Here is an 11,611-nt window from a genome sequence, read left to right on the forward strand (position 1 = left end):
TCCATTTGAAATTTTGAATAATATCCGAGGAAAACTTATATACTCGAATCGATGTTGAATTAACTCATTTTCGTTGTGATTTTCGAATAACTATATTTTAGAGTTGATTTTACTTCTATTTAGGTGTAATATTCGGAAGAGTTGTTTTAACTTTTTTTTCCTAAAATTTACATGACAAAAGTGTATAAATAACTCTTTTTAATACTTAAAATAACTCGTTTTACGAGTTAAAATAACTCGTTTCAAGAGTTAAAAAAACCTTTTTTAGAGTTAAAATAACTCTTTCAAATCCCAAAATGAATTGTTTTGCAATTTTATGTTTTTGTTTTTATTTTATCATTTTCTTTATTAATATTTTCTTCCCTATGTTCCCTATTTTCCGAGCGAAATATCATGTATGATGCTAGCACATGTTTTTATGAAGCACTGTTACGGCGTTATCACACTTGTACTTTAAAATTTTAATGTGATTCATATTAATTTTCGCTTGTGAGCGTCCAATTATGTTATTTGTGTCTTTGAGTCACTTAATATGTGGGGTTTTACTATTTATTGATAAAGAAGTGGACTTGGCCTGCAAAAATAAGTTTAAATTTACCTAAAGCATAAATATTTTTCACATTAAAAAATTAAAGAGAAAATCGCATTAATTTTTCGCATTAATGCTATAAATCAATTTATATCAAATATTGGGGGCCAAGTCTGCCTTTTTATGAACAAATAGATCAAATTTTGAATATAAAATGACTCAAACACACAAATTACACATTTGGACTCTCACCAGCGACAATTAATGTTAATCATATTAAAATTTTAATGTGCAAGTGTGATAACACAGTTAGGCATATTTTTAATTGATGTTCCATATGAACTTTGTCACACGAAAATCTTCTTGACTGAAGTATATTCTTAAAACGAAAACGCTTAAGCATATACTTCAGTCGAGATGAAATTTTACATCGAAAAAGAATAATAATTACATCGATTACATCGATATCCAACGAATTAATTCAACATGCACGAAGAGTTGTTTTAACTCTATTTACTAAAATTTGCAACGAAAAAGAGCAACAATTAATACATCGATAATCGTAGAATTAATTCAACTGTCAGAGTTGTTTTAACTTTTTATGTTTTTTCTTAGTGTACCACTTAAGCCGCCTATCTCTTGCTTTTTCCGTAACGTACTGAAACCTAAGACTTTCCCTGATGCAATCATTCTTTACCTTGATATTCAAGTCACTCCCAGGGCCACCTTATTACTCTCATTTTTGACACTTATAAGCGGTTGTCGTGAATCTTTTGACAATGAGCATCTTGGAGTAAAGCCGGTCACACTACAGTTTGTGTGTGGTAATCGGAAAAGCAGTCAAAAATTTTTTATATAGCAACTTTTAGCTAGCGACGCGTTTCGATTTATTTAAAATCTTCTTCAGACTCTATAAACGAAAGATATAATAAAAAGAGGAAAAAAAGGAAACTAGAAAAAACTCTAAAACTACAACTCACACTAGCAGTATGTCACCAAAGTCAAAACGGTTGAAGTTTTTAACATGTTAAGGACAAGATCTACACAAGACAATAATTAGAAAAGATTCTCAAAGAAAATTGAGAATTCAATTAAAAAACAGCACTGCACTCAACTCTGTATTCTTCTGCTCGCTGCCTCCCAGACCAATGACGAGTAGAACTGGCCCAATTCAGCTCCCTCCTGTCGATCATTTACGCAACCGTTAGGTCCATGACGTTGTATATGGTACTACAGTACTACAGTGTACTACAGTTTGTACACTAAGCCCGTGGAAGATTTTGATATTTTCCTGTCACAAAGGACTTCACTGGCTGACCACTATTTTAGCCAAACGACCCGTTTGCTGTGATTTGACATCCTGAATATTTAAATTGAGAGATCAATGGGAAGTCCTCATTACTCAATTGCATGGATTGGTAGGGTCCATATGTCGATTTTCTACAATGGGAATGCTGTGTGCACTCAGTGCCCTTACTATACCATATCCGCAAACATTTTTTTTTACAAAAATAACACAAGTTTGATAAGTCATTTTTCTATACCAAAATCCAATTATTTATTTCAATATTCAAAGTAGGGTAAGGGCTCATAATTTATAATTTTGGACATTAAGCATCGAAGTTCCAAGTTTGAAGTGCGATATTTTCTATACTAATTGACATTTCTTGTTACTCTCTTTTCAGAAGGGTTGTTTAGAAACTTAGCAAGCCATTTATCGTCTTATTTTTATTAAAATTAGTTTTAATACGTTTAAAAATGAATAGATAAGTAGAGGTGACCTTGGCTCTTATTTTGGACAACTTGTTTATTAATTTGTCCAACTTGACTGTAAATTTGGACAGCTAATCCGCCTCAATAGGATGCCCATTGTTCTTCATTTCATGAACCAATCTTACCAAGTCCTCTTCCTGTTCATGTAAGGGAAACATAGAATGTCAGAGAAGCCCGGAAACTTTCCATATCATTCATTAAAGTGAGTTGACTTCGGTGCTCCAAGTACGTGCGGATTCGCTCATTCCCTGACCTTTCCGGGAGCCTTTCAAGGCATTTCTCGCTACATCTCTTTCGTAGAGATGATGCTCCTTTGTTTCTCCAGGCATTTGTCCAACCTAGTCATCACAAAAGCTAAAACTTCACGAAATTTCGTGAGAAAAACACCTGTCCAAAATAAGAATCATCACCTCACTGGTGAATCTCTTAAAAAATTTCCCATTTTTCACACGAAAAATCAAATTCACAAGGCAAATCTCACTTCAGATCAAATGTACAAATCACCACTAACGTGAATCAACACAATATTGAATAATAACACTCAAAAAAACCGAAGAAACATTGTTAGTACTTCACCACAGCTAAATAAGACTGAAGTAAACACGAAGTTCTGTCATATTTCTCGTAAGCAATTGTTCACACTGAATTTTTAACAAAGCAATTTCAACTCAAATCATATTCAAAATTTAACGTATTTAGTGTCAAAATCTTCCAAAAAGAACAAATATTTAGATAGAATTCATTATTCATCAAATATTGGAAAAAAAATCCATCATTTTAATCAATTTATTTTTAGTGTCCAATGTTATCCTCAAAGTGTCCAAAATAAGAAACTGGACAAAATTATGAGCCTTTCCCCTATGTAGTAAACTAAACTGTTGACCGCGGCACCACTTAGGGACACACGGCTTTAAAAGAGTGAATGAAAGTCAAACTAAATTTTAGTGATAAAAATTGACAAAATCTCAAAAAAATTAAGACATCATTCTACAACGCTAAAGTAAGATAAGAGTGACGTTAAAGGAATCGCTGAAACTATCCCCGGTTTACATATTTGTACTCTTTGTACTACTGCCGGGACCTGGTGCTCCTATTGGAGTCTTGTGACGATTTGCTGCGCTGGGACGAAGATCTGGATGATGGAGAGAGATGATGAATCCTTGTACGAGTCATTATATTATTTCGTGAGTATTCTTCAGCTGTTGCTCTCCTTGTTCTATGCTGTGGACTCATCATTTGCATCTGAATGTAGCTTCTGCTGAGCGGAGAAACCGCCACCTGGACATTCTTAGCACGTTTTGGTGTACTTGGTCCAGATTTGACGCTACTCGCTGAAGAAGATTGCGACAAGGACATAGGTGTTTCTTTGTCATTTCTGTTCTCACTCCTTCTTCCCCTCTGAGACGGAGTCCTTGATGGTCTTTCTGGTTCTTTCTCTACGGGTTTCTTCGGAGATTTCCGATCAGGCTTCTTCTGCTCCCTCAGATTTTGTGCACTTGGTCCAGACTTAGTGCTACTGGCTGTGGAAGATTGCGACGAGGATATAGGTGTCTCTTTGTCATTTCTGTTCTCACTTCTTCTTCCCCTCTGAAACGGAGTCCTTGGAGTCCTTGATGGTCTTTCTGGTTCTTTCTCTACGGGTTTCTTCGGAGATTTCCGATCAACCTTCTTCTGTTCCTGCAGACTACGAGTACTTGGTCCAGACTTGATGCTACTGGCTGAGGAAGTTTGCGACAAAGATAAGGGTGTCTCCTTGTCATTTCTGTTCTCACTCCTTCTTCCTCTTTGAGACGGAGTCCTTGATGCACTTTCTGATTCTTTCTCTACGGGTTTCTTCGGAGATTTCCGATCAGCCTTCTTCTGTTCCTGCAGACTTCGAGTACTTGGTCCAGACTTCGTGCTTCTGGCTGTGGAAGATTGCGACGGAGAGTCACCTTTGTTCTCTCCTCTTCTTGTTCTATCAGACGGAGTCCGTAGAGATTTTTCTGGTTCCTTCGGTTTCACCTTCTTCTGCTCCTTCGGATCAGGTTTCTTCTGAGATTTCTCTTGGTCTTTCGGATTTGATTCACTCAATCCAGACTTAACATTATTCACTGAGGAAGCTTTGGACATGGGTGCCTCCTTGTCATCTTTGTTCTCGCCTCTTCTTGTTCTCTGAGACAGAGTCCTCGACGGTTTTTCTTGTTCCTTCGGATCGGGTTTTTTCTTCCCCTTATCCTCGGCTTTCTTTCCAACCTGTGCTGTAGTAGCACTTCTTGTGACCTTAGTCCTTGGATTTGGTGTTCTCATTTCCAGTTGCCGTTTCTGTGACGAAGTTTCAGGAGCTGATGCATTTGTAGTTCTTTTCTTCTCTGGTTCCTTCTCCTTCGTTGGACTAACATTTCTTCTTCTACCGAGTCTCCTCCTGGATTCTGCAGTCTCATCGAAAGACGCATCAATTATTTCTGAATCTTCCGAATTCTGACTCTGAGGTAGATTCTCTTGAGACTTTGGTGTTTTCTGCGTTTCTGGCAGGAAAACCGAATCATCCCCTTCTGTCAGTGTTTCCTGACTCTGTGACCGTGGAGATGGTGTTGCTGGTACTAATACTCCTTCTTCAGCAACATTAGTCTTTTCAGCATCTCCTGTAACTGTTTTGTCTTCAGCAACTACGGAATTCTGTTCTTCAGTGGCATCTTCTGTAATCGTCTCCAGATGATTCTCTGCATTTTTCTCCCCTTCCTCATTGTCACTTTCTTCCTCTCCATCCTCCTCGTCGGAATTCTTCTCAGCATTTGCCACGGAATTGGTCATTCTCGTGGATGAAAATGACAATGTTGGCCTCTTAATCCCGTCCATGAGATCCTTAAAGGATCCAATATTCTTAGCCACTTTTTCATCTAATCCAGTCACTTTTAGCAACTGATCGCACGAGTTCTTCAGGTCCCGCCTGAATGAAGGATCATCAGACACTTCGAGTGATAGGAGTCCTTTGGACAGAATCTTCAGCAATTCCTTGTGCGTCACATTGTCCTGCATGGCATTGATGAAGGACATCCCAATTGTATTGTGAATATTGAGTCCGGGACTGCAGAATTGTGGACGAGTCACATCAATTACGAACTTCATCACAGTTTCCGGTTTGATCTCCTGCAATGGACTATCAATGGGTGCTTCGAAGATGATAAAGAGTGTTGGCAGCAGGGCCGGTTGAAGATATTCCTGTTTGCGCTCCTTGGTCAGACTCTCAAAGAAAATGCCCAAAATCTGATTGATTTCTGGCTCAGTGGCTGGATTGAAGTAGTACAGCATGAGTTTGGATACAATATTGGATTCTGTGTAGTGTCCATGCAAGACAAATCGACAGAAACCCAGCACAAGAGCCTGAACAATGCAACTATATTCGCAATTTTCCAGCAAATGTGACAAACGTCCCAGAATATCCACAATACTCTGCGACGTATCCTGATCACCCTGATCCAACACCGATGTCGAAAAGAGTTGACGAGATTTTGTCTTTCCGGACACCTTTCCTAAGTCATCCTCTGACGGTGCATCAATGAAAAACTCCAGTCCATATCGATCAACCAATTCAAAAAGACACTCAATTGCAATTGTCCACACGCGAACATTTGAATTAAGTACAAATTGTTCCGATAGCTTCTTGGTGACTTCCTTGGCCAGCATACTATACAGCATACTGCAAGTGGTGGCACACTTGAAAGCCCATTCCCTGACACTTGTATTGAGTGATTCCATATGGCGGCAAATGAATTGATTGTAGAGATTGACAACAGATGGCGTGATGCTGTTTGTGTGCTTAGAACAAATTGTGTAGAAAATAATTTGCAGGCACTTCAATGTCGTTTCCGTGGAAATCTTCTGTGGTACCTTCAGCAGATCCATATTCAGGACAGTATCTGATGTTTGTCCAGTTTCTGCCACAATCAACGGATGCAGCATCTTCACATATTCCTCATTGCACTGAGCCCATTCCTCAGTAGCCTTCTGAGCATTAGCATAATCTTTCTTCTGCACAAAAGCATTTTCCTGCTCCTTCAAATCCATCATCTTCACCTTGAGTGCCGACACCTTCAGCTGCAAATCAATATCAGCCTTCTTCAGCACAGTATTCTCCATCTCACTGTCCACAGTCACATTGGCATCATCCAAATGTAGAATCTCATTGACAATCTCAACAACAGTTTGCAGGCGTTCATCAGCAATTGGATAGACTTTTTCAAATATTCTCACCAACACAGAAACATTCCACTCCTCCAGATTGTACTTCACCAAAATTGCCTGTAGCAACTGCTTCAAATTATTCCGACCTACTTCATCGCCCAAATCATATTTAGCCAGAATCTCCAGTAAACTCAGCAGAACATACTGATTCTTCATTTGCTGCCACTTATCAGCTTCGTAGTGGACATTTTCACAGTATTTCTCACTATAGCCACAAAAGACACTCAATTCTGGCAAAATTGCATTCAACTCGTTAAAGTCATTCTCTTGGAGGTAACTCACAGCAGCCTCCCAGTAGACAGCCACTTCAATATTGAGTGACTTGAAGGGCACGCAACGTGGGAAGTTTTGCCTATTTGATGTTTCCATTTCCTCTTCTTCTTCATCCTCCTCATCAGATGCTTTTCGAGTCTTCTCCGGAGCTGTGAATCCTAAGGCTGTTACAATCTTGGTCACATCGCTCTTCCTAAAATGAATCAAGATGAAGAGAGTTATATGGAAACTATTCCAAGAGGAACCTCTAGACTAGATCTATTATAGTGAAAAGAAGGTCATCTGTTCTTTATATAATGACAGTTCTCCTTCGCCTTCCCATTCGGAATCTTGCATCCAAAAGGTCAAAGGAGCCACATGGAGGTAGATAACTTGACAAAAACGCGTCGAAGTTTAATTGCTTTTAAGAAAACTGTCATAAACGTTAAGAAAATCTCAACAAAAGTCTGCACAGGGCACACAGGGCTGTTGAATCTAACAAGGCATACTTCAGTCTATCAAGAGTATTTTGGTCCAGAACTTTGAGCACAAAGATATGTAAGTGTTACCATATTCGTCTGAAATGTGAACCATCAGCAAACAAAATTGCGGATGACTACGACAAAAGTATTCGATAACGGTATCATGAGTGCTACGGGGTAATTTTAGTCCAGCAAATACCCCTTAAGAGGTTCCGGTGGGCTGGCCATTTGGTTCTCAATGATGTGGACAACCCAGATAGGAAAGTCCTTAGGGGCGGACTCTATATACGTCTATAACATAACGTCTATATACATATAACGTTATATAACATATAACGTCTATAACAAGCACCTCCGAGAGGTTCTTGGAATTATTCCAAGAAAACAAGAAATTTGACGTATTAAAATCTTGAAATATTGGTTCCACAATTGCTAATTCCACACGGTGTGTGTCTTGGATTTTAGGATTTCAATACATTTGACAGATTTGACATTTTGATCTTGATTTTTTGATTTCAGAATACTAAAATCTTGGAATTTTTTTGATTTTGATCTTGATCTTGGTCTCAGAATTGAGGCCATTATTTACCTAATTTATTGAATCACTCTATCAGAGTCTTAGCAAAAAATCCGCCATTCATCACTTTCTTAACATTTCACGTGAGAATTTGTTTGCAAAAATATGAGGAATTATCTTTGATTAAAATGATTTACAAATTTGTGGTAATTAAAAAATGAATACTCAGAGACTCTAATTTTTTTTGCGAACAAGTACGTTTTCTTTCATCCGTTGCCTCGAATCGGCACATTTTTTTCGTGGAAAATTGCGCTCAGCTGTCATCTTCACAGCCATTATTAGATGTTTTTGTTGTGATAGAACAATTTACCAGTGAGTTTCATTAAATTTAACAATTTTAGAAGTTGTATCATGTGAATACACAGTACACAGTGTAAGGATGACAAAGAAGCTTCAATGAAGCCTTGTAGAGTGATTTAGATGCCAAGAAAGTAGGAGAATTCTCATAAAAAACGTCTGCCGATCCGTGGCTCACCCCCTTCCGATCCGTGGTGCACCTGATTAAGTCCCTTCCGATCTGCGGAACACATTGCATCCTTCCAATTACACCTATATATTATTAATTTCCGTAATTAGCAAAAGTGTCAATACACGAAGATGGTTAAACGGATCACTAATATTGTCAGTTAAATCAGAGGGCCAATTTTTGAAATTCTCACTCGTACCCGCTCTTTAGTGGCCGAGAAAAAATGACTCGCACACCCCGCAGATTCTTGAGTGCGTGCAACGGGTACTTTATGGTATAAAGAAGTCGTTACAGAAGGATTTGAATCTACCAGGTGTGCGAGTCAATTTCTCTCGGCCACTAAAGAGCTCGCGGGTGCGAGTGAGAATTTCAAAAATTGGCCCTCAGAATTTGTCGGAACTTCCTTTTGACAACTTTTCAGGAGACGAAATTTTCAGTTCAACATTATTTTTCTTAAAAATGAGCCTCGAATGCGATACTTTTGAGCCAAAATAATAAAAGTGGCACTAATAAACTGTAAGTTAAATCGAGAAAATCTTTATAAAATTATTTAAAAGCTGAGATATTGAGATATATGTTCGGTGAAACACAATAAAATTTTATCGTAACTTACATCGTTTACAAAGCTGTAACTTCCAATGTATGGAGATCTTTGAAGTTATGACAATTTTCAAAAATGCATTATACAGTAGACTCTCTCAAATTCGGGCATATGGGACCGAAATGTCAGCCGAATTAGACAGAAATTCGGGCGACAAAGTTTTTGAAATGCAACGATTTATTATTCATGTGCAAAGAGATATTGAGTTTACACACTCATATATAACGTAAATTGCATGAAAACCCCTTAATAATGCAAAATTACATCAAAACTAAGACAAACCATGCCAAATTTTAGCATATTTGATTCATTTGATAATCATAATCAAACTTGAAAAATGACAACAAACTTTTTTCAAATGTAACCGCTGCCCGAATTAAAAAGTAGTCCGATCTTAAAAGAGCCGAATTTGCGAGAGTCTACTGTATCAATTTCAATGACTCTAGTGATAATAAGAGCCTTTATTTGACTAAATTAATCAATTAAACTCTTATCCCTGTCCCTAAAAACTTTTATTTCATAAATTTTGCATGACGTGTCGTCGCTTGTTTTGTTTTGAATTAATAACAGATGAGCAGGGGTTTTTTCTCACTTTATTCTCACAAATAATGAATTAAAATGATTTAATGTTGCATTATTCGCACTGTGTTTGGATATATGGAAGAGTTTGTGCACGTTTAATGAGAAATATTAAATTTTTGCTGCAAATTAGAAGCCACGCAAATGAGCAAAAGAAGTTACGGTAAATGCTGATTAGAGAAAATTTTGTATGAAAATTTGTCATAACTTCACCAAAAATGGAAGTTACGACAAATTCTGATAAATTTTTATTATTTAAGGGTACTTACGACAATTTTTGTGTAAAATAATTTTTAATGGGCTTTTAAAAGTTTCTTTTTCTCAAGTGCTTTTAATAAACAAAATTACGCCGATTCTAAATATATCTCAAAATCGCAGAAATGAAGTTACGACAAATGCTGATTTAACTGACGATATAACAATTGGCATGTAAAAAATACCCAAATAGTGTTTTGGAACTCATATATTCAACTAACTATAGAGCACGTCTCTTAATATTCCGATCCGTGGTACATTTCCCTTACAAACATTTTTTGTACACATTATACGCAATGAAAAATTTCATTTGATGGCTAATCTACCCCCGGACTTCCCTGTTTAGGATTTTTTTTTCTTTTTTTCCGTAATTTCTTTCCCCATAAAAGTATTTATGTCACATGCAAAATGAATAAAAGCAACTTGAGGACTTACTTGAAAATGTGCTGGAGAGCTTGAAGAGCACATTTCCTGAATCTCTGCATTTCTTTGTCGTTGGTGTCCAGTTTGAGAGCCCCCACGAAGGCAATGTAGTTGTCACTGTAGGAATCCAGCCAGCGCGGAAGCATCACGTTAATTGTGGCCTTCCGGACGAGTTCACTGTGATCATTGAGTCCCTGCTCCAGGAACGTCAGACGCTCAGCCACTTTGTAGGAGCGCACCGGGTAGCTACTCATCTGCAGAACGACGTGCCTGCGCACCTTCTCGTCCACATCCCAGAGGCGCTCGATGATGGGCGGAATGGTGTTCATGTTGCGCCCAATGGAAGTTATGATGTGCTGACGCACCTTGATGCACGGATCTGTGCTCAAGTGGAAGAAGTACTGCTTGAGGATGACGTCATTGGGATCATCTGGCATTTGGAGGCGCTGAAGTGCCAAGACAGCTTGTGCCCGGATGTTTGCATTGATGTCGGACATTCTCTCGCTCATGTACTTGTGGATGCTGTCACAGATATTGTCATCCAGAACAGCTTCCTCACCCAGAGACTTGAGAATTAGGTTGACAAACTCACAAAGGCGGTATCGCACATTAATATCATTGCTGGAAGTCTGCAAAAATGCAAGAAAAAAACCATGAGCTTTTCATTATTCCGGACGATTCCGGACAATGCTAGCTAAATGATGATAAACTCACCGACAGGAGCCACTTAAAGACATCTTTGACCAGTGGATGGGTTTCTTCTGTATTGTGAATAGCGACAAATTTGGCACAGAAGCCCAGAGCATTGGATGCATACTCATTGTTAACATCTCTCACCATCGTTGAACGCAGGATTAACAGGAAGTCATTTATAAAATCTTCATGTTTGTCCTGTAAATTTAGATGGAAATTTATAAAAAAAACCAAATCTTCACAGTCTTCTCCCTCAATTCCTTACTTTTTCATAGATTTTCTGCAGTTCCTTGATGTACTTCTCATGATGCCGATGGGCATGTTCCTGCGTCTGGAGAATCAGGGTAGTAATCTTCTGATTTTTTGGCCTTTTGGGAGCATTCTGCCTTGCTGTTGCCTTTGGTGGTGCATTTTCGTCACTTTGGAGACGGATTTTCCGTTTCCGCGGCATCGCACTGGAGGATTTTGCTCTTAAAATTGTAAAATATCCGGATAAAGCGCGGGCTTCTCTTCACCCTAACCTCAAATTTGCGCGTCACTAATTCAAGAGAAAAAATAGAGAAAGGTTTGGAAATTTTCATACCTGTATTAATGCTCTTGGTCCAAGAGAACAATTTGTGATGATTTTTACTAAATTTCCTCACAAAATACAACAAATAAATTCACTTTTCTACTGCACAGAAATCTCAGCTTCGCTCTTCTTCTTCTTCTTCTCTTTAACAGGACGTCATCGCACTTCGCGACAAAAGAACTTTTT

The 11,611-nt window shown here is 38.1% G+C and overlaps 1 protein-coding gene across 1 annotated transcript; it reads right to left on the reverse strand.

The window, feature by feature from the left end:
* Positions 1-3,074: 3,074 nt before the first annotated feature.
* LOC129800323 (condensin complex subunit 3) lies at positions 3,075-11,382 on the reverse strand. The gene is made up of 4 exons (XM_055844621.1): positions 11,120-11,382; positions 10,876-11,052; positions 10,174-10,790; positions 3,075-6,992 (listed from the first exon to the last, which is right to left on the reverse strand). Exons 1-4 carry the CDS (start codon positions 11,303-11,305, stop codon positions 3,371-3,373), a joined length of 4,602 nt encoding a protein of 1,533 aa, XP_055700596.1. The 5' UTR covers positions 11,306-11,382; the 3' UTR covers positions 3,075-3,370.
* Positions 11,383-11,611: the final 229 nt, after the last annotated feature.

This window comes from Phlebotomus papatasi, chromosome 2, assembly GCF_024763615.1.
Source record: "Phlebotomus papatasi isolate M1 chromosome 2, Ppap_2.1, whole genome shotgun sequence".
NCBI lineage: Eukaryota > Metazoa > Arthropoda > Insecta > Diptera > Psychodidae > Phlebotomus > Phlebotomus papatasi.

Coding starts and splice junctions, on each gene's coding strand:
- LOC129800323 (XM_055844621.1), bottom strand. CDS start 11,305: ATGCCGCGGAAACGGAAAATCCGTCTCCAAAGTGACGAAAATGCACCA. Junction 11,053..11,119: donor TGCAGAAAATCTATGAAAAA/GTAAGGAATTGA, acceptor CTAAATTTACAG/GACAAACATGAAGATTTTAT. Junction 10,791..10,875: donor TCTTTAAGTGGCTCCTGTCG/GTGAGTTTATCA, acceptor GCATTTTTGCAG/ACTTCCAGCAATGATATTAA.